Source organism: Oculina patagonica, chromosome 7, assembly GCF_052425735.1.
Source record: "Oculina patagonica isolate OP01 chromosome 7, crgOcupat, whole genome shotgun sequence".
NCBI lineage: Eukaryota > Metazoa > Cnidaria > Anthozoa > Scleractinia > Oculinidae > Oculina > Oculina patagonica.
The window spans coordinates 22,622,639-22,646,067 of record NC_135764.1 but is presented as its reverse complement, the minus strand read 5'-3'; the positions used below and the strand labels follow the sequence as shown (position 1 = coordinate 22,646,067).

The window sequence follows — 23,429 nt, the reverse complement described above, 5'->3', positions numbered from 1 at the left end:
ATCATCTAAAGTTGGCTTCAAGGTCAAGGATTATTTTATTTAGCCTCCAGCTTGTTGAGTTTTCTTCTACTGTCAGAGAGCGCGTTAGACTGTAAACATTGGAACATTTTAAGTTATAGGTAAAAAGAACTGGTCGGATATAGCAGTTTATTTGTTAAGTTCAGGTTTCTAGTTCAATTTTATAATGTAAACAAATGCTTCGGTTGGTAGTTATGCTTTGGGAATACAGGGTTTTCTTGAGAAATCCCCTAAAATTTTTTACACTGTCCTTAATAATAAAATATAAGTAATTCGTAAATAAATACACATTTCAATTGTTCCAAAGCAAGTGTTGTTTATTAGTAAAAAAAAAAAAGCTTATTTTTTTTTGCAAATATAAATTATTTCAGAGGAACAGAGTTTATCACGAACAGACAGATGGCGTGACTTGCGTGTTGTGTAAACATAGAAGTGTAACAACACGGAATTGAAAAGTTCTGGTTTTCCGCAGAATTTCCAAACTGATGCGTATTCAAGAAGGAAGACGTTTTTTTTTCTCTTTAGAAGATTTTTACAGCACACACAAACTGTATTTTTATATGTAAACCGGTTCATCTGTTGAAATTTTTTCCTTCGAAACTGCACACGGCAGAACTTGTAATCTATTTTTAGTCGGGTGTCGGGTGACATTGGGAAAACTCAGTTGTAACATTCACAAACCATTTTCAGGGCAGCCTTGCTTTTTTTGAGTCCGTTGATGTCCTGCTTTACTGGACTTGGGATTGCTTTTTGCTTTACTGGGAACGGATTCATTTCACCAAATTAAACAAACTGGACGATTTTCTTCTCAACTTGCGAACTCCTCAACCTTTCCACTTCGCTGCACGCAATTTCACAATTTCGTTTCGAAGTTCGTAATTTGATTGACAACTACTTAATGAAATTCCCCCTAAAGTTCGTAGCGAACTTCGCGAATTTCAAACGAACTTCGGAAACCGTTCGTGAAAAGTTTTGTGAAACACAATGTAAAAAAAGAAGAAAAAAAATTACTCAGTCTGCACGGTCTGCACCGCCTGCACGGTCTGCAGTCTGCAGTCTGCAATCTGCATGGTCTGCGTTTTATACCGACCGCCTGAGGCCGGTGCTTCGAACCCGTACGTAATATTTGGAACGTTCGATCACTTTTAGTGAAATCATCGTCTCGCCTGAACGTGACAGTTTCTTTGTATCAGTTATAAATTGTACAGAAGAGGAGAGTGATTTTCTGTAGCTCGCACAAGTACGTATAAAGAAAATATTACTATTATTTTGGTTGAACGTGTATTTTCACGTATTTATTTTATTGATCGTAGCGCTTGCATAGGACACAGGCTAATTTTGACGCGCAAATGTATGATGACCGCTCACAAATTTTGTGAGAAACGTTCTTTCGAGAGATATCTACCGGTAAATAATTTTGCGATGAGAAAATTTTCGGAGGAAAAAATATCATCGAGGAAGACTATTCTAAGCCAATGAAACGCGAGTTTAGAACAAGCCAGTTTACATATGCGTGATATTAGAAGCGATGTCATTGGTGGATGTGGTATGACCAAAATGGCGGCCTGAAGCAAGATCAAGATGGCGTCACATCTTTCGGTAAGTAATTCTTTTTTGTCTTGCTTCTTCGGCATAAGTTTGTTTCACTGTGAGATAATGTTCTGTAAATTAGTTTTTCTAGTGGGTATGATATGTATTTATTTCATTTGATGTCTATAACTCGTGAGTTCCCCTGATCGCATGATTTGTTTGCCGGTTCGATTAATCATCGATCGGTGATTCTGTCATTCGATTCGATATTGAGCTGTAATTTGTTATTTGTTAGTCGTAAGGTACCTTGTATACTTGGGATGTGTTCTGTTTAAGCGGGTGATTTTCACATTTTACTCGCGTAAAGGCTTGACTTTACCTTAGCGACTTTTACTGGTCTTGTTTAATTTCACATGGCTTCTTCGCTATTTTCCTGAATTTGGTTTGAAATCGAAGCGTCTTTCATATGACATCATATGCCCTTTGATTTCAATGCTGAACCATTAAATTATTTGGAAAGCAAAAACTACGGTACTCTGTGTGCTCTGTGCTTCTTAGAAACGTTCAGCATGTTTCGGTGATGCACTGGGCATGGTCAAGCCTTATAAAAATTTCAGTCTTGGGGACAAGAGTCGTTTTTGGCCAATCTTAAATTTGCTGAATCATTGTCAAGTTTCAGATTCTTATGACGGATTTTAAAATACTTTTTTTAAAAGGTACGAGTAAAATAGGATACTTACATTTTCACACATGATAAAGGCAAAAGTACTATTATTATTTTGTGCTACCCCATAACATAATTTTAAATACCTGTTTCTCTGCGATAAGCAGTGGTTTATTACTCATAAAATTATTTGTTCACTGACACACAGGTGTACGTACTGACAATGTATCTATACCCATACTCCAAAACAGGGTATCTTAAGGTCTCTGTTATTCAATCGAAGAAATGCGAAAGGTCTTGAGAGTGCTGAAAGTTGACACACTATTACATGTATGCAATAACAGTTGCTTAGCAACTTGAAGATAAAAACTGTGTGCTCCATCCTCTCTCAGAGTCTGAGTTTTGGTGTGAACTGGCCCTGGGGAGGGTACTCCCCCAAAATACCTAATTGTCTATAGGTGTGTTACGCCCAATGGGGTTAGGATTTTGATGTTATATATATACCGGTATGTATAACTGGATTTATGAAAACCAGGTTAGTGAAATTTTCACCGTTGTAAGTGCAAATCGCAAAGTGAATGTCAGTCTTTTTTTTCTCTCCTCCTCTCTCCTTTCTACCTTTCAGCGCTGTAGTTCATTTTTTTTCCTTTCTCGGCATGTTTTTAGGCCATATCGCAGTGTAATGTACTTGGGCAAAAACACTCAGGTCACCGGCTTTTCTTTGACCACGTTTTCATAAATCCAGTTATATGTATATTCAAACATTTCCTAGAACACAGACAAATAGACCATTTAGAAATAACTATTAAATTTCTAGAATGGTCCCTTTTCTAATACAAATTCTTTCTTCAATGGGGTCCAAATTTGCATACCTGGGTGGCACATACACGCTGCTTGAGTAGCCCCCTGGAGAACTGGCACTTGCTTCCTTGACTTTATTGCATAGTTTTAAAGCTGGTTAACTTTTACTTATACCCTGGTAAAAATTGTTAAAAAGTCATTGATTGTCCAGTGTAGATTTTACATGAAGATGCATGTGCAAAATTTTTTAATACGTGTCACAATTCCACTGTTTGCTTTGAATAATTTGTAAAAACATTTTCTCTTTCAGGTCTTGATTTGGCTGCCCTGATATTTATGGAATGTTTAAACAGATCGTTATGCGCAATACAACCATTGAATACATCAGAATGGGTGATGTTATGAATCCTGCATCAGATAATACAGATAACTTAGGTGATCTCTATCTTACATATACTTATTATAACCTCTGATTCATATTACTTAATATCAAGTCACATGTTCTTAGGATAATCTTTATAATAAGTGAGAAAATTCTCATGTGCTCACTGGTGGAGAACTAGCAAGAGCTATGGTTGTTGAGGGTATCTTAAGTATTTCTTAGGGCCTGTTTACATGATTCCGGAATGACTTTCATTCCGGAACAAGTTCATTCCATCCCCATACATTTCTCTGTATCTGTTTACATGATACCGAGACGAAAGTCAAGTCATTCCGGAATGAGTTCATTCCGGTTTTCATTCCGGAATGAAAGTTGTGTTCTGGGATGACATTTCATTCTGGTATCATGTAAACATAGAACGAATTTCGTTCTGAGATGAACTCGCAACTTGTTTAACCGCATACGGACTCCACAGTTTGAATTCAAAGCGAAAAAACGTAATAGCATTTTCTGTTTAGCCCAAAGAAGCAGCTCTATGGTCAAATTACTCGTCAAAACTGCAGATACGGCCATTAATGGGCACAAAAACATGTTTGCGCAAAACATGCGCCACCCCTTTTGATCGCGCGCGGAAATCGTGCACGTGAAAATGCCTTTGGTTGAACCGGTCGACTCTGTCATGTAAATGCAGAACGAATTTCATTCCGGAACGAGTAAAGTCATTCCGGAATCATGTAAACAGGCCCTTAGTTGCTTGTCCCCGGGTGGGGGATATGGCCGACATCAATGCTCGCCATCTGTTCCTATTCTTGGCCACAGTGCCTGCTGTGGCCCACGATTTTAGTCCCAGATCAGCGCGTTCCTTCTCCACCATTCTTCGCCATGTTTCCCTTGGCCGTCCCCTACTTCTTTTCCCGCTTGGTGCCCAGGATAATGCCACGTGTGGGTTTCGGTTTGGTGCCATACACAGAACATGACCTATCCACTTAGAGTTTCTTATAGGCCATAAAAATGACTTACAACTGTAGCTTGTAACACAAAGTTAGACAACTTTGAGAAAGCTTGAGAAAATCAAATTGTTGGGACTTCTCCAATAAACTAAAACCGACAAGCTGTCCAATTGCCAGGACATTTATGGCAATATTTCCCATAAACTTGTCAGGAACCCTGGAATGGACAAACGTCCTGTGTTGGTCAGTTTTACCCAAAATAACTATGACTTTACCTTATGTCGCTAACCAACAAGCATCTGAGTTTGTCTTGACTCAAAGGATCACTTTTGTTCCTGAGGATGTTAAAATTATTAATTAAAAAACTTCAGCAACCAACAACAGTCTTGTAGACTGCTCCTATTGGTTGTCCTGGCACAAAAACAATAATATTAAACAACTTTAGAGTATCGTTTGGTTTCTAGAAAAAAGGTTTTATGACACTAACAAGTGTAACTGCAGTGCCACTACACAGTAACCTGGTTAGCAAAGGGCCTGTTTGCATGGAGGGAGGGTGCCCCGGCCACAAGATTTTCCCGGCTAACCAAGCTATCCTGGCTGAGCCGACTTTCTTATGTTTCTTTAGAAAAGCATTAAATTGAAGCGTTAATTAACATGCTAGATACTGTAAAACTCTTTACCAGGGCACCCTGTCTACTTACCCGAAGCCCCTGTTTAGGCGGGCTATCGTTATGTAAACGGTTATGCCAGGGCTATCCTGGCTACCCAGGATAAGTCTTCACCCCTTCTTAAATTCTGCATGTTAAGGTGTGCTACGTTTCAGTACTTTTATCTGGGTAACTCGGTAAGCCAGGGGGGCACCCTCCCTCCATGTAAACAGGCCCTAAGATAAAGGCACTGAAATTGAAGCTGTTAATGTACAAGTACTTACCAAGATTCAAACAAAAGGGTAAGATGTGTCTCTGTTGTAACGCACTTGTGAGTTATAATTGTTATACATGTGCATGTACAGATCTAGAGTGTCATTGACAAACAAGAATTTCCAAAATACAATACACTTTGGAGAAAATAAAAAATAAAAAAAAATAAAAGAAGTATCCATTAGCAGGTGACATAAATAATAAAGTGTATAAAGGTAATGAGTACATTTTTAGCTAAGACAGGTTACAGACCAAAAAATAGTTTCGTTGGTAAAAAAGTCTGTGAATTTATTTAGAGGATTCTTTCAAGGGATCACTACCTCGAAGATTTCATCCTGAGGCCTGAGGCCTGAGGCCTGTATAGTTTTGGGGGAATTGTTCCTTATGAGTGCTGTTGAGTCTTGCAAATGTGCGAGGCAGTGAGGCATGCAAGGCGTGTGTGGCAAGGCCACGGGGCATGTGAGGTGAGGCAATGAGGCATGCGAGGCAGAAATCCCTACTCCAAATAAAAAGGCTAACCGCAAGCTACCTATTGTAAGCTAGCAAAAGGCTAACTGGATTGCTTTTAAGGTTAAAGTGCCTATGAAGTAAAAAATAATTGCTGTTTATTTTAAAGACTTTTCAAAGTAAAGAAGAATGGTGCTTTCCTTTTTGCAATATCTTTTTTCGTTTTAGAGATATTTACATTTTTGTATTATGCAAATGAGCGAAGTGATGACGTCATTCATTGTTCCACAAAAAGATGAAGCATTGAATCAAGAATATCTCTTGGAATATTTGAGCTGAGTTCTTCAAACTTGGCACGATTAATGTACACCATAAAAGACACAAAATGACACCTGTCGTGTCGTTGCCATGGCAACAGTTTTGCTGCAAATACCTATTTTAATTAATACTGATATCCCCAGTTTTTGCTTAATCAAAGATGATCCACACCCAACAAGCTAATGAGGAGAGTTAGGGTAATAGGGCATTATGTTTGTTCTAAGCTGGACCCTCTGTCCCACTTTAAAGGGTTGCAAATTGAGATATTTGGTTTATGTCAGAAAGAGCCTGGAACCAAGAGTGTTGCCATGGTTATGTCATTGTATGAGCCATCTTGCACCTTTAAGGAAGGTCACTACTGATGCCAAGTTTCAGAAATATCACGTTTATATTTTTAGATCTATCTTTTTGTGGAACAATTTATGACATCATCACTTTCCTCATTTGCATAACAAAAAAACGTGAATATCTCCTAAACGAAAGAAGATCTTTCAAAACGGTAAACGCCATTCTTCTTTATTTGTAAAAGTCTTTCAATTGAGCATTAATTATTTTTTACTTCATAGGCACTTTAGGCGTAGTGCCATTTAGGCTAAGCAAAGTGCTTTTTAGGCTAACCAGAATAGATTGCACGCCTTGCTGCCTTGCACTTTGTGACGACTCCTGCTGTCGAGCCCCAACTAAGCGGTTACCCCTAGGGAAATGGCAGGTGGCCACTTATAGGGGCTGGTAGCGTAATACGGGTTAATTATCAGTGTTCACCCTATTTCACATTCTTATTCTGTCATCAATGTTTTGGAAACAAGGCCAGACTACATGTATATATGTATATTAATTTTTGGTGGTTGCCTAATTATAGGGGTATAAAGAATACACTCTATATATAAGAAGCCATTGGATGGCCAAAGGTGACCGTGGCCACTTTAAAATTAATAGAGTTGGCCGCTTAATAAGGGTTGGGTAGCTGTTCTTACAAGGTCTTACATGAATGGCTCACTATCCTTCAGAACATTTTATTTAACTAACAACATGGACAGTGCTCAAAACAATAGCAACTGCTACACTAGAAGACCAGTACATGTAGGTATACAAGCTTATGAGAGCTGCTACACCTTTGCTTAACAAGGGTTGCTGCGTAATTAATAGCAGCCCAATAAATAAGGGGTACTTAACTGTATTACAGAGAATGACAGTAACAGTGGTGTTTCTTTGTAATCAACAGCCGAGGACATTTCCAATTCATTTGAACTAAGTGCAGAAATGGACAGCATTGGCAGTGATAAAAAGAGATTTTCTCCCAATAGGGATATAGCTAGTACTTACTTTGATCAAAGAGTCCCCATTCCACGAGGCCAAGAGTCCGATGTAAGTCTGTGCTGAAAATTCTGTTTGTTAGGCCTAGTGGTCGTATCTTTTTGCTTGGACTTGTTTTCAGGGGGCTGGGGAGCGGCTGATTGAAGAGAATTTTGTCAATTTTGCGTAGATCTCAGATTTGCATTGATGGTTTGCTATAGAGACTTGGAATGGTTTTTTTTTTTTATCAGGGTTCCATTAGGTTTTACAATACAATGAATTAGCTACATTGTATAAGCCAAAGGTTTTGCAATGAAATGCAAGCTCATCTCTTAGCATTAAATTTAAGACTCTTGTTAATGCAGGGATGTACATGTAGCTAAGAGCCAGCTACCTGCTAATTTCACCGGTTGTAAGAGAGCTTATCACCAGCTGAAATTTCACAAGGAAACAAAGATTTGGGGTGATTTTGAAGGTAAAGAGACCAGAAGAGCCGTCTGGGCTTATCAGTGAGCCAGCTTAGTTTGTTACCCAACCCACCCCTAAACAATATTAAAAAGCATAGTCCCAGATAGTTTGTTATAACTGTAGCACTGTTACGAATTTTTAGTTCAAGACTCTTTTTAATAATCACTAAATTTTATTGCAGGAGTATAAATTCAGCTTCCGTCGGCTGTGGGCATTCACTGGTCCTGGTTTCTTAATGAGCATAGCTTACCTGGATCCTGGAAACATTGAGTCTGATCTTCAGTCAGGAGCTGTGGCAAAATTCAAGGTGACATTGACAAATAATAAAAAAAGAAATGTGAAAATAAATAAGGTTTAAATATAAGTTATTGAAGCGATGGTGGTGGCATGATATTAGGCCTGTCAATACTGAGTTTCTATTGCAATAAAACAATGAGTCAAATCTCTCCCCTTTTTGCACTTGTCAGCTCACTTTGAATCGGAGGGGAAATCCAATTATAATAGTCTTGACTCTCAAGACACTTTTCATGAGAACATGAAGCACTAAACATTAAATTTTGAAAACTCACAAAATTAATCTGATTTCTCACACAGTTGCTATGGATTCTTATGTGTTCAACATTCATGGGACTTCTAATGCAGGTACAGTAACTATATTTTTTATCATTTTCAAGAGCTCTCAATAAGTACATGTAACTCTCCCTTTCTGTTTGCAACAAAATAAATGGATTTAACCTGGTCAGTAAACAGGTAATGTAAAATCTGTGTTCGAGTCATACAGCCAGAGCTTACACTGTAGATCCCGGTTTCTGTAGCATGAAGTGACTAGGAGTATCGCTACCCACCTGGATAGGATACTAGTCCATCGCAGGGTTACCCCCCATCAGTAAAAATTTCTCATACCCATTTCGACACCTGGGTGAAGAGAGGCACTGCGAGAGTAATGTGTCTTGCCCAAGAACACAACACAGCGCCCCGGCCAGGGCACAAACTCAGGCTATTTAACTTGGGGTCGAGCACCCAAACCATTAGGCCACCGCGCCTACCACAGGTGGCCTGATGGTAATTGTTTGTTGGACTTAAGCTAGAGAAGTCCAGGATCAAGCCCTAGCTGGCTGGAATCATTTTTTCACTCATAGTGCCTCCTCCCCACAGTGGTAATATTGTAGGACATATTGGTTTTCAAGTTAGGGGAAGCAGTGGTGGCACGGTGTTGAGAGTGCTCGCCTCCCACTACAGTAAAACCCTGCGTATAAGAACCTGGGTTTTAAGAACCTGTTAGGCTAAAATTTTCATTTTAAGCCCCCTCCACATAAGAACCTAGTATTGTACATGTATTAACTAAAGGCTAAAATTTAAGTTGGTAACTTTTAGTAACTTGACATTACATTTTTTCTATCAAGCTTAAGTACCGTGTTGTATGTCATTATGGTATATTAAATGATTTATATGTGTATAAGAACCTATTAATTTTTAAGAACCTTGGTAGTCTAAATTTGCTTTAAGTACCATTTATAAAATTATAAGGACCTGTTTAGGTTAAATAAAAAAATCCAGGATCTTATATGCGGGGTTTTACTGTATTATTTTATTAATTTTATTTATTTATTTACCGGTATTTACATTTGTACTTTTAATTTATTTAATAAATCTGTTCAAACCTGTAGACAACACTCTTTAAATCACTTAAAACAATTTGAATTTATTTATTTGTATCTCTTCTTAATTAATTCAAATTGTTTTGTGTCTTTCCAAAAGTGTTATCTTTAGGTTGAAACGGATTAACCTAGGTTGCAAACAGAATTAACCTCTAAAAACCAATTTGACCTACAACAAATTAAAATAGTTTTGGTGGATGGTAACTCCCAATGGCTGTGAATCACTCAGGCTAGTGTCCCATCCAAGGAGGGGATTAGAAATACTCTTACTCAGCAGTACTGTCAATGCTACTGAAACCAGTCTAAGCTCTGGCTTTTGGAACACTTGACTCAAATCAGACTTAACCTTACTCTACCGGTCAACAGATTTTGTTGTAACTTGGATCCAACCAAACACATTCAGCTATTCGTTCCATGTGCTTCTCAAACTCATTAATCATTCATCAAGTGAAACAAAGAAAATTATAACTGTGACAGAGGTTTGGATACCTGGACTTGATAAGCATAGATTTTTACGATTTTATTTTCCTTTTTGTTTTGATTGAGAAGATAATATCAAACACTCCTGATAATGTTTCATTGGCTATCCAATCACCTGGAATTTTGTCAAAAATACTCCGCTGGGCATCATATTATTTTTCAACACTCTTCTCGTGGTTTGGATATCCAGATGAAACACAGACACTGTCTCTCCTGTTTGATATTACTTCTCCTACTTTCCTTGTTACATGTTGGCCATGTACACAGTTTAGCATTAATAATCGTTCAAAATTATAAGAACGCCGAATTAGCCGTTCATGACTGGCCGCTTGAATATTATTTTTTCACGAGCCTTGCAAACGGGTTGGCTTCTCGTTCGGAATAATTCATGAGCCTTGCAAACGGGTCGGCTACTCGTTCAGAATAATTCATGGGCCGTTCAAGTCGTTTAACCTCTTGTTTGGAATACTTAATAACCCGTTTGAACTTTCAGTGGAACTTGTTTCAAACGACTTCAAGACTCGTTTACAACCCGTTCGATAGTAGTTTATTTCACCCGTTTACTAGAAAGCCGCTAGTGTACGTTTTCGCGTGAAAGGTCACAGTTAATGAATACAGATCTTGTGACCAGTGATTAATTTTTCTCATTACTGTTTCTCTCTCATCAGAGGTTGTCCCTAAGGCTGGGAACTGTAACAGGTAAGCACGCAGTGCCCTGACAATAGATGTTACTTGCTAATTAGTTATAGGAAGACCAATAAAATTGCTTCAGCCACAGGAGGCAGGGTGGCAGAAGTGTGTGATCCAAGATCTTAATGTAATGGGATTTCAATCAAGACAATTTTAAATCTTTACTATCACCATAATCTATTATAGTAAAAAATGTTATCCTTCCCTTAACTATATGTTACCATTAGTGGTAGTGCTATACCCACCCCTCTCCCACAGGGGGGGGGGGTACTTGCAGTATACATTAGCTTCATTTTGGGAACCCAAAAAAATAAATGAGCCTGAAATTTTACACCTAAAAAAATACCTGGCATCAAAATTTTCTACCCCAAAACGTACAAGACCTAGCACCTCGATACTGATTTATTCAATCAAACAGACTTTATGACTAAAACAATACATGACAGATCTCTTGACCCAAAAAAATACTGAGGGTGTAAATTTTCAACCCCCCAAAATACGTTGGACCTCCCCGTCATGTATACTGCAAGTACCCCCCCTGGGCCCTCTCCCCCTTCTGGGATTGGTACTGTGGAATGATGGTTAGCATGTCAGACTCTGGATGGAGCAGTCTGCATTCAAGCCCGGGCAAGGGGTCACTGGGCTGTGCTCTTGGGCAAAACACTTAGTCTTTAAGACACTCTTAAGACGCTTTACTCTCCAGTGAACACCCCATGTAGCTTAATGCCATGCTGGGCCACTAGCCTCAAGGCAGACTTTTAACTGCCTACACCTACTTCTCTACACCTACTGTACTATGTAAAATGTAGCATACACATACATCACAAGTTACTCTCAAGTTGTTGAGTTACTCATGCCAGGTGTTTCTTTGTAGGCATGCATCTTGCTGAGATGTGCTATGAGAAGTATCCTAAGATACCTCGAATCATCCTCTGGATCATGGTCGAGATTGCAATCATTGGCAGCGACATGCAGGTATCTCTTTGCATTCTCTGTGACTGTGCAAATGTGAGCTACATGAAGTGTGAACTACATGGTCAATCTCTGTCACAACTGTTGAGATAGATAGTCCACTTTTACACTGCATAATTTACATTGTAACCAAAGAAACATAATTTCACACCCCCTCCCCCCATCTCCAGGCAAAGCTGTTTGTGATGGGTTTTTGCTTACAAACATTTCTAGAAACAAAGAGCCAAGGGGAGAGGAGGGGAGGGTGGGGAGTGGGAGTGCATGATTTCCAAGTGGGCAATAATTTTATTGGCCTTAAAATGAGTGAAAGTTTGTTGAAAAAGCAATATTGGACACAACGGGTTTTGGCTGCAATTAAAGCTTCTTAAACGATGAACATTGTAGATTTCTTTTAAGATTACTGCATGTACCTTCAGGGATGTCTCATGTCACACTTGCAACCTATTGTTGTAACTTAAATCAACACTGACATAAATTTCTCCTTGTACTTGTAGGAAGTTATTGGAACTGCAATAGCTTTTAATCTTCTATCAAATGGAAAGTAAGTGCACAGAAATAATTTACATGGATGAAACTTCTATTTTTTTTTAATGATTTTTTCCTTCTATGCTATTAACGGCACTTTTCGCTTTGGTACTGATTTTGCACAAAATAATAATATTGTCTGTTGCTGGGAACGACGACAAACCATACACAAATCTTTTTGAACTTGTTGAGTATTTTGTTTACAAATCCTTTACGTCGGGTTCCATGAGAAAACTCACAGTACTCTTACGACGTTACAAATATAGAACTTTTGGAAAAACACTGAAAATTTTAACTAAACGACACAAAACCCAGGAAACTAAGGTTTTAACTCAGTGGCCCTCATGGTCACCGTTCTAAGAGGGCATAATGCAACCTCTGCATGTGCAAAACTAAATATGTCTTCACAGGGAACCAGCTGGGCAACAGGAAGCCCAGCAGTTACATTTTTGAAGGCTTTAGCTTGGAAATTTATTATTGAGATGTCATTTTATTAAGAGAGTGACAAAGTGTGTCCTCTGTGTTCAAAAAGTAGTTTGTGAACAGCTTGTCTCCAAAAAGCAAATGGCCACAGTGCGAACTGGCTCAAGAGGGGGGAACCTTTAACTACTTTCCACTTTTTTCAAGTTCTCAAATAATAATAATATACCTGCCAAATCTCACGCCTGCAAGTTGAAAACTTCGATCTCATGCCAACTCACACTTACGCACCAATTTCTTACACCTGTTGAAAAATGTGAGATAATTTATAACAACCGTAACTGGCACACTATCCAAAAATATATGAAATCAAACCTATCTGAGAAACAAAAACTCCATGTAAAATGTTGAGTAAAATTAATGACGATGCTTTCCCCAAAATCTCAGAGTTTTGACAAGAATAGCATTGGGAACGAAGCTGTGTTTAGCAAAACAAGTCATGTCCATCCACTGGGATCATAATAATTATGTTCGGTAGGGCTGCTTTATGGACATCTTTGAAAACTTCGGACATGGTCATATCATCTTCAAAAATCCTGGGATTAAATCTCAGGATAAAAATCTTATGCCTAGAAAAAGTTGGCAGGTTAATAATAAAATATGTACAAGAAATAAACCTTTGCAGGTAAATGTAGACACTTTTTTTTATTTGACAGGATTCCTCTGTATGCTGGTGTTCTAATCACAATCACTGACACTTTTATTTTCCTGTTTCTTGATAAATATGGTAAGTCACAAGTTGTATGTACATGCTTCTGTTTCAGATAGTTGTTTTTCCAGCGAGTTTAAAAAAAATATCCAACTTGACGATTGAGCAAGGAGCTCTCAAATTTTGCTTGCCTGGGACAGCTGCATGTTTACCTTTTTTTCATTTTTTCTTTCTGCATGAAAATTATTTTTCCCAAGAAATACAGCACCTTGCTTTAGAAATTTGTACCTTCAGATCCCAGCTTTTTGGTCAACTGCGCACGTACAGCATTTAAATTTTGTCTGTATGAAAGCCTTAAGCGCACTTAGAATAGAATCTTGAATCCAGAGAGAACTGTTATTTACTGATGAAATAAAATAGTAATTATCAAATGGTAATTGTTATTTTATGTCAGGTCTTAGAAAGCTAGAAGCATTCTTTGGATTTTTGATAACAGTAATGGCAGTTTCATTTGGATATGAGGTAAGGTTCTGTCTCATGAGTGTTACGGGTACAATGATGTAATTCATTAAAAAGGTTGTCCGTGAAAGAGTGAGAAGCCCTTTGGGAAAAGCTATGAAATAAACACTTTTTATAAAAATGTATGATGCTGAGAGCTACACATACATGTAGCAATCAAAGGGATCCAATGGAAATTAAGGGATGAAAGATTAATGATAGATCTACTTGTATTGTACCCCATGCAATATATATCTTGTGATGATGTATTCGTTATCATGAGATAAAAAAAAGGTAGGCATCCGTCAATCCTAGAGGATTATGGAATTGTGCCTTGGGTGTACAGCCCTATGCGAGAGTGGCAATCCATGTCGCAGTGGGTGCATGTGAAGGCTGTGGCAAGTCTCTTCCCTTGTGGCTGAGCCTTTCTCTAGAGTCGTTGTACAAAGGACAGACAAGTATAATCAACAACACAAGTCTTAACGTTATTGCAATTTTAGGCTTTTTACAGCCTCACTACTTACCAATGCAAGAGGACGGGAAAGAAACAGCTATGGCAAAGCACTAATGACTCCTCTCGCGACTGTTTTGCACTGGCATCCAGTTCTCTCTCAATTCTTTTCATTCAACGATTAAAGAAAACAAAATTAAAATACAAGTTACATAGAAAAAAAATAATACTGTCAATGATGTACATAAATTAAAATTATTATTGTCAGCTTCACTCTTTTTTGCTTTGCTAAAAGTCAACATTTTGTTTGTTTTTACCTGTAGTACATAAAAGTTGCTCCAGATCAGGGTGAAGTAGTAAAAGGACTGTTTGTACCATGGTGTGAAAACTGTGACAGTGCAAGTGTTTTACAGGTATGAACATTGTGTAGATAGGAAGCAATTAAAAATAGCAAGGCACTATAATATAGTGCTTTTTACAAACCCTTCTCGACTCAAACCCTCTACAAACACTTTGGACTGAAACCCATTTCAAACCCTTTGCAGTCAATCAATCAATCAATCAGTCTTTATTTAACGTGGTCAGCATGCTTAGCTGAAGAGCTAGTTTGCAGGTGCAGTTCAAACCCTTTTGAACCCTTTACAAACCCTTCCCACACCTGGTTTGTCCCAAATTGAAATCTTTGATAAGATGCGTTTTCCCACCAAGGTCACATACATGTAATTATTATGTAGCCTGTGAACAAAGACAGACAGATAGCTGTTGTTGCCCTGGCAAGAAAAAATCAAAAGCTGGAAACACGTCTGTGTTTACAGTAAGCAATCAGATATGCAACAAGCACTGGGAATTTGTAATTGTTGGATTGGATAAAAGTTGAAACAACCCAAAACAACTTAACTGTCTTATTTGTTTCTCAGTGCCCCTTTCTCTGAACCCAATTAGATAAACTTATTTTGGATGTCTTCTATCCTTGGTCATCTGTGCTGAGTGAAAATGTCAGTATTTGTAAACCAGTAAAATCTGACAGAAATTAGTAACAAGAAATATTATGTCAAGTCTTGTCTCTGTTAACTACAAATGTATCATTTGTTTTAAATTGTTTTACAGGCTGTGGGAATAGTTGGAGCAGTCATCATGCCACATAATATGTATCTTCACTCTGCTTTAGTAAAGGTTGGTACAATTAAGACGGATTCCGCTGAAAGTTCGAGCAAGGAGTGAGAAAATTAAGTACCAAAAATCTACTCATAGAACGGCAACATTTTGTATACTATTGAAAAGATCTTATCGAAATTCATTTGTCTTAGTGACCTCGTAATGAAATTCTAAAGCATTCTTGAGAAAATTAAAGTCAAACCCTGTAAAAATGTTTATAACCCGCGCCATTTTGTTTTGAACTGGCATGAAACGTCTGTTTTAACTGAAATATTGACAATTTCAAATCCATTTTTCTCTCGCAGGGTCAGCTTGAGTGCTAAATTTTTGCCAGGTTTTTGTAAGCTGTACTTAAACTGTTACCATGCTAAGAGGTCTTTTTGGTAACTTTATTTTTGCCTGTATTGCTCGAATGTTGGGCGGAAACCATCTTAAATTGGATACTCTCCTAGTTCAGGGCAAGCTAGATTATTAGGAGATTTAGAACATGACTATAAATAGCGTAATATTAAAAATGTGCCTCAGAACCTTTTTCCGGTCTAGTACAGTGTGCGTACACAATATTGTATTGGCAATGAAGCACTCTGATTGGTTGGTTTAGCAATGCCAGGCATTCTTCATTTTGTGCCCTATGTTTTTGATGCATCTCAAGGCTGTGGCTTTCACACTGTTTGTGACGTTTCCCTGTTTGCCCCCCGACACAGCATTTGTTGCAATCACAAAATTTGTGTCCAAGATAAATTTAAATGTTTCTGATTTTTTTCATAAACGGTTGATGTTTGCAAGAAAATGTTTCCCCTTTGTGCAGTGTCATCACAAGCAACAATGTGTCCACAAAAATGTGTTCTATTTCCTACAGCCTTGACATGCTGTCCATATGGACAAAATCAATTACAGTGTGTAGATAGACTCATTTATACACCTGGTTGAAGAGGGGCACTATGAGAGTAAAGTGTTTTGCTTAAGAACACAAAGCAGTGCGCTAGCCAGGGCTCAAATCCCAGGCTGCCCAATCCACAGTCCAGTCCACTACCAGGCCACTGCACCCTACCAAAGAAGCAAGATGAAAGCGCTGTTTTCATAATCCAAAAATAATGAGGGCTGTTACCTTTGGCACCTTTTAATAATTACAGCGAAAATACGAAAACCGTGAACACTTAAATTATACTTAGAAATTTTTTTTAGAGAAACTAGTTGTCAAAATGTTCCGCCATTTTGAGCTATCATTCGATGGTTTTCTGCAACAATTTTCATATCCAAGATCAATAAAGGTGTTCACGGTTTTATGATTTTCACTGTAATTATTATTGGAGATCTCATCATAAATATTTGTTCTGTTATTTTACTCATTGTCATAGTCCAGAGATGTTAACAGACAAGACCGGGAGGCAGTCAGAGAAGCAAACATGTACTATTTTATTGAATCAGGTAATGATTCCACTACATGTAAGCACTACTTGTAGATTATTTATCATTAGTACATGCGAAGCTCTACATTACAAAATCAAGCATGTGTACCTTTAAATAATGGGCGTGGTTTGCCACCCAATTCAGATCATGTGATGATTCCTTTGGGAGATTACAATTGTTCTGTTTGTTCATACTCCCATGCGCTCAGTTACGTGTGACAAATTGCACAATTGTAACCTCCCAAGGAATCATCACATGGTCTGAATTGGGTGGCAACAACGATGTAAACACGTTAGCCGAATTTGTCTATTGAGGAGCACAAAAATCTGACCACTAATTCCTTTATCTAATCATTGTCCATTTAGAAGCAAAGGACACTGAGCTTTTTGTTGTATTAAAACAGATCACAAGACAAAAATAGGTGATTTTAGACAATGAGTAGATTATGAAGATAAAAAAGATGGTGATTGGATTTGGTGATAGCTTTTGAGGATTTCGACATATAATTTGAGCTCCATCGTTCATTACAGCATTGAGCATTTTTCTTTCTTTTTTGGATTGAACTTGAATCAGATCGAGTTTTAAGTTCAATCTTCCTTAATCTCAATTGTGTTGCTTACCTTGTGTTCAAAAGGTTCAATAATTTAACACTTCTAGTACATATAGGTCCATGTGAAATGTGATAACATTTTTTTTTTTTGTTATAGCTATTGCACTGTTTGTGTCTCTAGTCATCAACATTTTCGTGGTTGCAGTGTTTGCAGAGGTAAATAAAGAATTGGTTTTAGAGTGATTTATTAAGTATTCCAATATTAACTGCTAGATAACTGAGGACGAGGGCTGTTCTGTGTGAATATCACCTAAATTCTTCCTGGTACAGGCCCTCGCCAAGGGAGATCTTCTCCTAGTTCAGTTTTGAGGTAGTGTTAGTTAATAAGGTGTTTGTTAATATTGTATTGTTAACTTTTTGTCATGCGTTTTGCCTGCCGCCCCGCAGCAGCCAGGCATTAACAGTTCTTATACCCAATCTTGATACTCATGTAAACTTTGTAAGGATAAGTAAGTTAAGTCTGTGTCTGAGCCTAGTGGCCCATACAGCCAGAGCTTATCCTGGTTTCCGTAGCATCCAGTGACTAGGAGTATTGCTACTCCCCCACGGATGGGATGCTAGTCCATCACAGGATTTACCCGGCCCCAGCAGTACGTTCTCCAGTGTCTATTTATACACCTGGGTGGAGAGTGAGAGTTAAGTGTCTTGCCCAAGAACACAACACAGCGCCCCGGCCACGGCTCGACCCGGGCCGTTTGACTCGGAGTCAGGCGCACTAACCATTAGGCCACCACGCCTCACTTGTAAGGGTAGAGAGCTCTATTTTTATTTGTTGGAAGTGGTATGATGTATTAATTGTTATTTCAACTGATACTATTTCAGGCATTTTATGGAAAAAAGTACATTGATGTGGTAAGTTTATAAGTTTTAACTTTACCATGTCTACAAATATGTAGCTGACTATGTACTAGTTATGCAATGAACAACGTTATCTCGTTTCTATCAGTGTAACTGAATTGTCAGTTAATCTCTAAAAAAATCAGTTATAGATTTCTTACAAGGCGTGTTGTCTCAAAATTCTAGTGTAAATAATTTGTTGAATGATTCTTTTTTTTTTCTTCAGTATGATTCCTGCAATGTTAACAAGATCCACCAAGCTGAAATATTCAATGTAAATCAGAGCTCGCCATCCGATAATGTAAGAGTTTAAAAAGCTTGTAATAGGCTTTTGTTTATATTCTTCACAAACTCCTTACGTGTAATTTGTATCCATAGAACTATATATGTTACTTTGTTATTTTTATACATTTTAAACGGCTTGATTTATTCCCAAAAAATGGGACTTTCAAAAAGTGTGTCAAACTTGACACAATTTTAAAAGAATATAACTCGGCGAAAGTGCTTGCGTCAACGAAAAAAAAAACACTGTTATGGTCCATTCAAGAACATTGTTAACGAAGAATCGGCGAAGAAGAAGCACCAAGAATTGCTCCGAGGTAAAATACAAACATCTATGGCTTCACCGTTTTATCTCGAAATGAGAGAATAATCGAGGCTAAAAAACGCGAGTGTCCATTTTTAACCAATATTTGGGTTTCACAAAATATTGCAGAACTATTACTCCGACACTTTTAACAATTCCCAAAATTAAGGTTTCAATACACTTGTAAAGATCTGATCTTTACAACAAAAACAAAGCACTGTAACTTATTAAAGGGGCCAGATCACGGTGCTTTAGGTAATTCTATTCAAAGTTATATTCGTTAATTAAGAGCTCTAATCTTTAAATTGGCAGAGCAAAGGTCTTTTATGGCAAAATTACGGCCACATAACAAACAAGGATGATTTTCGAGCATTGTAAATGACACTTTCATACAAACTGAGATAAACGTAAAAAAATAAGGCCGACTTTTTTCAGGTTTCATCATCATCATCATCATCAAGTCTCCTCGCGCTAGTAGGCGCATAAGGCCGTAAGTTTACCAAGATTGCAAGGTTACCAGAACACAATCCGTTTTAATCTTTTCAAGTTTTTCTCATCGATGCCCCATTTTGGCCTCTTTGTTTCTTTTGAGTTCTTCTACAGTTTTAAGCCGTTATTTTGATATTTCAGTTAATTCTATGAACAGCTATGCAGTGCCAAAATTGCCTTAAATTGCGTGACATAGTCCCTTTAAATTCTTGATTAATGTTATTCTAACTCTCCGCACCCCCACCCCCGCTCTCAGGCCTTAATTTTATAACCGTTTGACACGATTTTATCAAGTCATGTTTGGCTCTATTGTCATATTGATTGTCTACTGTGAAACTCGCAATGTGGTTGGCTACATAGGCACCTTCTAATGATCGTTATAGCTCACTACTTAACTTTCCTTTGTCTTTATTGGCCAAAAACTGATCACGTGTTACAATCTTTCACGGCTACTATCAAGCAATAGAATGCCCCAGGCCGTAATATCAGACATTATAGTTCACCACTAAATTTTCTCCGATTCTGATTGGTTTAAATTGAACACGTGACGCGATAGTGCCCGCGCGCCGGAGGGCACTATCAGCCCATAGTGCCCTCCCGAGCGCACCCGTGCCTTTTTTTTGTAAACAAGCGTGCCTGCAGACAAAAAAACCCAACCAAATTCAGTGCATTTAGTGGGTTTCTCGTCTGGTTTTGTTTCGTTTGTCAAATTTCGGCTTTCAATTGAGTTTTTTATCCCCAAAAGTAAAAATAATTCACGATGCTTGTTTTTGTATGTGCGCGCGGAAGAAAATTTAGTGGTGAACAATAAAGACAATAGAGTGTTTCTGTCTCGGAACTATTGGTCTGATAGTTGCCCCTTGGAAATTTGATGTTCTTAAAACTAGCATATTTGCCCTCGAAGCTTCGCTTCTCGGGCTAATATTTGTTTTAAGAACATCAAATTTCCGCGGGGCAACTATCAGCCGATAGTTCCTCGACAGAAACACTCTATTGTTAAAATAGCGCCCGCTCAGAGAAGTAGCAAACCAAAAAATAAAAAAATAAAAAAAATATATAAAAATCTAGGCGCATATGGAACCAGTTTACTTTGAGCCCTTAACGCATTATGCCGAAAAGTGACTCCAACGTCACACACTGTATGTGTGATTTCACCTAGCTCTAAATTGTGTGACACTTCAGTCACTGATACGTGATGTTCTCTTTTTAGTGGCTTGTATTGATTAAAGTTATGACTGTTCTACCATGTGTCATAAAATATTAATCTGTCTTCTTTCTGTGTGCAAAATAACAGCTTCACTGGAATTCCACCATTAAAGGAGATCTTTATAAAGGGGTAAGGAAATAATTGTGTTAAATAATTGTGGTGTTAGATAACTTGGAAATGTTGCCAGTATGTGCAATATTTCAAAATGCCTGCGGTTCTTGTATATTGTTACAGAATTCTCGTGTCTAATTGGTTCTCCACGCTCATATTTGTTACTTAATTGGAGTACGATCACGTGGGTGTACGACCCATGTCTGTTACTGTGTCAATTACTGCACTTAAAAGGGTTCCTTTTTGCTTTTGCTTTCTGATTCAAGTGCCACAGTATTTAGCACTGCAGTGCTTATTGTGGTCACTGTAAATAAGGAACAGAAAATTATAAATAGAACAGAAATGTGTAAAAAATTCTAACCGGCAGGAGCCTGACCAGTTGGCTATTTACAAAGCGTGGAGGAGTTGAATTTGGGACTACTGAACACAAAACCAACTAGTGGCAGGGAGGAGGAATTGAACCCGCGACCTCCGGGTTAATTCCAGCACCCTAACCACTAGGCCATGCTAGCCTCCTAAAAAGACTTCCTAAGCTCGAGTTTGGTTATTGATACTATTAACAAGTAATACGATTTCATGTTGTACAATTAGAGCAGTTTTCAATTGAGTGTCGTAAAACCAAAACCAAAGTAATTACTCCGGCCAATCACAAAGGACACAGACAAACCAGTGAACCAAACAAAACTCCAAGCAAATACATGTAGCCGGCACGAAGCGCGGGAAAACGTGCGCGAGCGAGTCACGATTGATTTTGGTTTTAGTTCTGATTGGTCGAGAAAGTGGCGCGAGATTTTTAAACCAATCACTGAGTGTAGTAATGCAAAACCAAAGCGAACGCAATTTACTTTTTGACACTCAAGTGAAAACCGCTCTAAGAAGAAATCTAGCTGGTAATTTCAACTCAGATTCAAACATTGCTTGTCCGATCACTACCTAAACCGCTCTTTACGGGTCCCTCCATAATACAGACACTCAGCTCTGTTCCACTGGTTTCCATATGAAAGATGTCTGGCCATATTAGAAATCTGAATTTGGCAACTGCGAAACATTATACTGTATTTTAATTGAGCTTCATGTTTGTTTCAGGGTGTGTTTCTCGGCTGCATGTTCGGACCTGCAGCATTGTATATTTGGGGCTTAGGAATCCTTGCAGCTGGACAGAGCTCTACAATGACGGTCAGTCAGTAAATCATTTTATCTTTTTTATACGAATTTCTACGTAGAATAAGGTTTCATGTTGTGGTTTTGCAGAGGATCCCTGAAAACTGTATTACGATGTTTATTGCACGTGCAAAGCTATTGTACTCCTCATCAATCCTTTTGTCTGGCGAGGTTCTCGTATCAAACAAGGAAACAATTGACTTGTGTTCAGTTCATCTCGTTTACATTGTCTACCAGGGTCGGGTTGTTCGAAAGACGATTAACGCTAACCCAGGATTAAAAGATGATCAAGATTTTAATTTCTCTTGTTTTAAAGGGTTTCCAATAAAGCTAATATTTTGTTAAGTTTGAGATTGGTCCATGTCAAAACTGTGGGACAGAAAATATTAACAGAAAACCTCAACGAAATTATATAAAATTGAAATCAAACTTCGCGCTAATCCTGGATTAGCTTAATCACGCTTTGAACAACCGGGCCCAGGTCTAGGCTGTTCAAATAAAGGATAACGCCGTAGGGTCGTGTGTTTTAGCAAGACTCATCTTTTGGATAGCGATTTATCCGATGGATGGCGTTATCCGTCCTTTGAACAACCGAACCCTGCGTAACGGTCTCTTATGTGTGAAGCTGAAACATCCCACAGTCTGATGTATTTGCCCAGAACTGTTATTAAGTTAATCAACATTTTTTTGTGTGTGATTTACTTTCTCAGGGTACCTATTCTGGTCAGTTTGCTATGGAGGTATGAAACTCATTTTGCTGTTAGTTGAATAAATATGCCTTGTGCTGTGTTGAAAGAACGTGGCACTTGGTTTATTAAAAAAAACACTTGTAATGTGCATATCGGCACCGGTATATTACTGAAATAGAGGCACTTGAAAACGCAGGGACGGCGGAGCTTTTTTCCAGGTGGGGGGGCTGACTAGTGACTTTAAGTGGGGGGGGGGAGGTTAAGAGTCTCTTCTCTTAGTAAGTCTTTATTTTTTCGGAAAAAGTGGGGGAGGGGCTAAAGCCCCCCCAGTCCCCCCCGGCTCCGCCGTCTCTGAAACGAGGTGTAAGTGCTTTCTAAAAGGAAGGCTGTAAAGAGAATCATGGTCAAATGCACATAGTATACTATAGTTTGACAGATTTAGCATGGCGTTTATTTTTCCAACGAACAGCAAAAATTCAACTTTTGCTGTTTGGCATTCGTACGCGGAAATGAGTAGTTTTGTGTTTGTCTTGAATGTGTGATTTTTTCCCCCTATTTTTATAAGGATTAATTTTAGAATTCGATAAAAAAGTAACAAAATGAAAGGAAAGCTCTTGTGGGATTGCCGTTAGCCGTATAACATCATGCTTAATCTTTATAATGTCGCACAATCTTTTTTTTAATGCAGGGCTTCTTAAAAATTTCCTGGGCAAGGTGGAAGCGAGTGCTGTTTACCAGATCAATCGCCATCGCTCCTACTCTTCTTGTAGCGTTTTTTGAAGGAGTTCAAGACTTGACTGGAATGAATGACTTTCTTAATGTCTTGCAAAGTTTACAGGTATTTAGCGTTAAGAAATACTAATAAAACCTTTGCCATATTAAAATTAAAGAGATGACAGCACTAAATGCTTACTTGTTCTTTTTTTTTTTAAAAAAAATTATTCATTCTTTTGAATCTTCCCGAAGGCATTGACACTATC

General features: G+C 38.2%; 1 protein-coding gene across 2 annotated transcripts in view; it reads left to right on the top strand.

Annotated features, from left to right (window-relative positions):
- LOC144659678 (natural resistance-associated macrophage protein 2-like) overlaps positions 1-23,429 on the top strand; it is a 30,125-nt gene that overhangs the window by 2,781 nt on the left and 3,915 nt on the right. The window contains exons 1-20 of one of the 2 annotated variants that reach the window (XM_078520168.1): positions 1,103-1,617; positions 3,324-3,448; positions 7,253-7,395; positions 7,973-8,098; positions 8,386-8,433; positions 10,598-10,628; positions 11,494-11,594; positions 12,086-12,132; positions 13,253-13,323; positions 13,700-13,767; positions 14,518-14,607; positions 15,302-15,367; positions 16,708-16,777; positions 17,467-17,525; positions 18,192-18,221; positions 18,433-18,507; positions 20,576-20,617; positions 21,686-21,775; positions 22,471-22,500; positions 23,138-23,287. In XM_078520168.1, the coding sequence (XP_078376294.1) occupies positions 3,355-3,448; positions 7,253-7,395; positions 7,973-8,098; positions 8,386-8,433; positions 10,598-10,628; positions 11,494-11,594; positions 12,086-12,132; positions 13,253-13,323; positions 13,700-13,767; positions 14,518-14,607; positions 15,302-15,367; positions 16,708-16,777; positions 17,467-17,525; positions 18,192-18,221; positions 18,433-18,507; positions 20,576-20,617; positions 21,686-21,775; positions 22,471-22,500; positions 23,138-23,287 (1,431 nt within the window). In that variant the 5' untranslated portion in view covers positions 1,103-1,617; positions 3,324-3,354. Of the gene's footprint in view, positions 1-1,102; positions 1,618-3,323; positions 3,449-7,252; positions 7,396-7,972; positions 8,099-8,385; positions 8,434-10,597; positions 10,629-11,493; positions 11,595-12,085; positions 12,133-13,252; positions 13,324-13,699; positions 13,768-14,517; positions 14,608-15,301; positions 15,368-16,707; positions 16,778-17,466; positions 17,526-18,191; positions 18,222-18,432; positions 18,508-20,575; positions 20,618-21,685; positions 21,776-22,470; positions 22,501-23,137; positions 23,288-23,429 lie in introns of those variants that run through there. The other variant, XM_078520169.1, reaches the window with a different exon arrangement.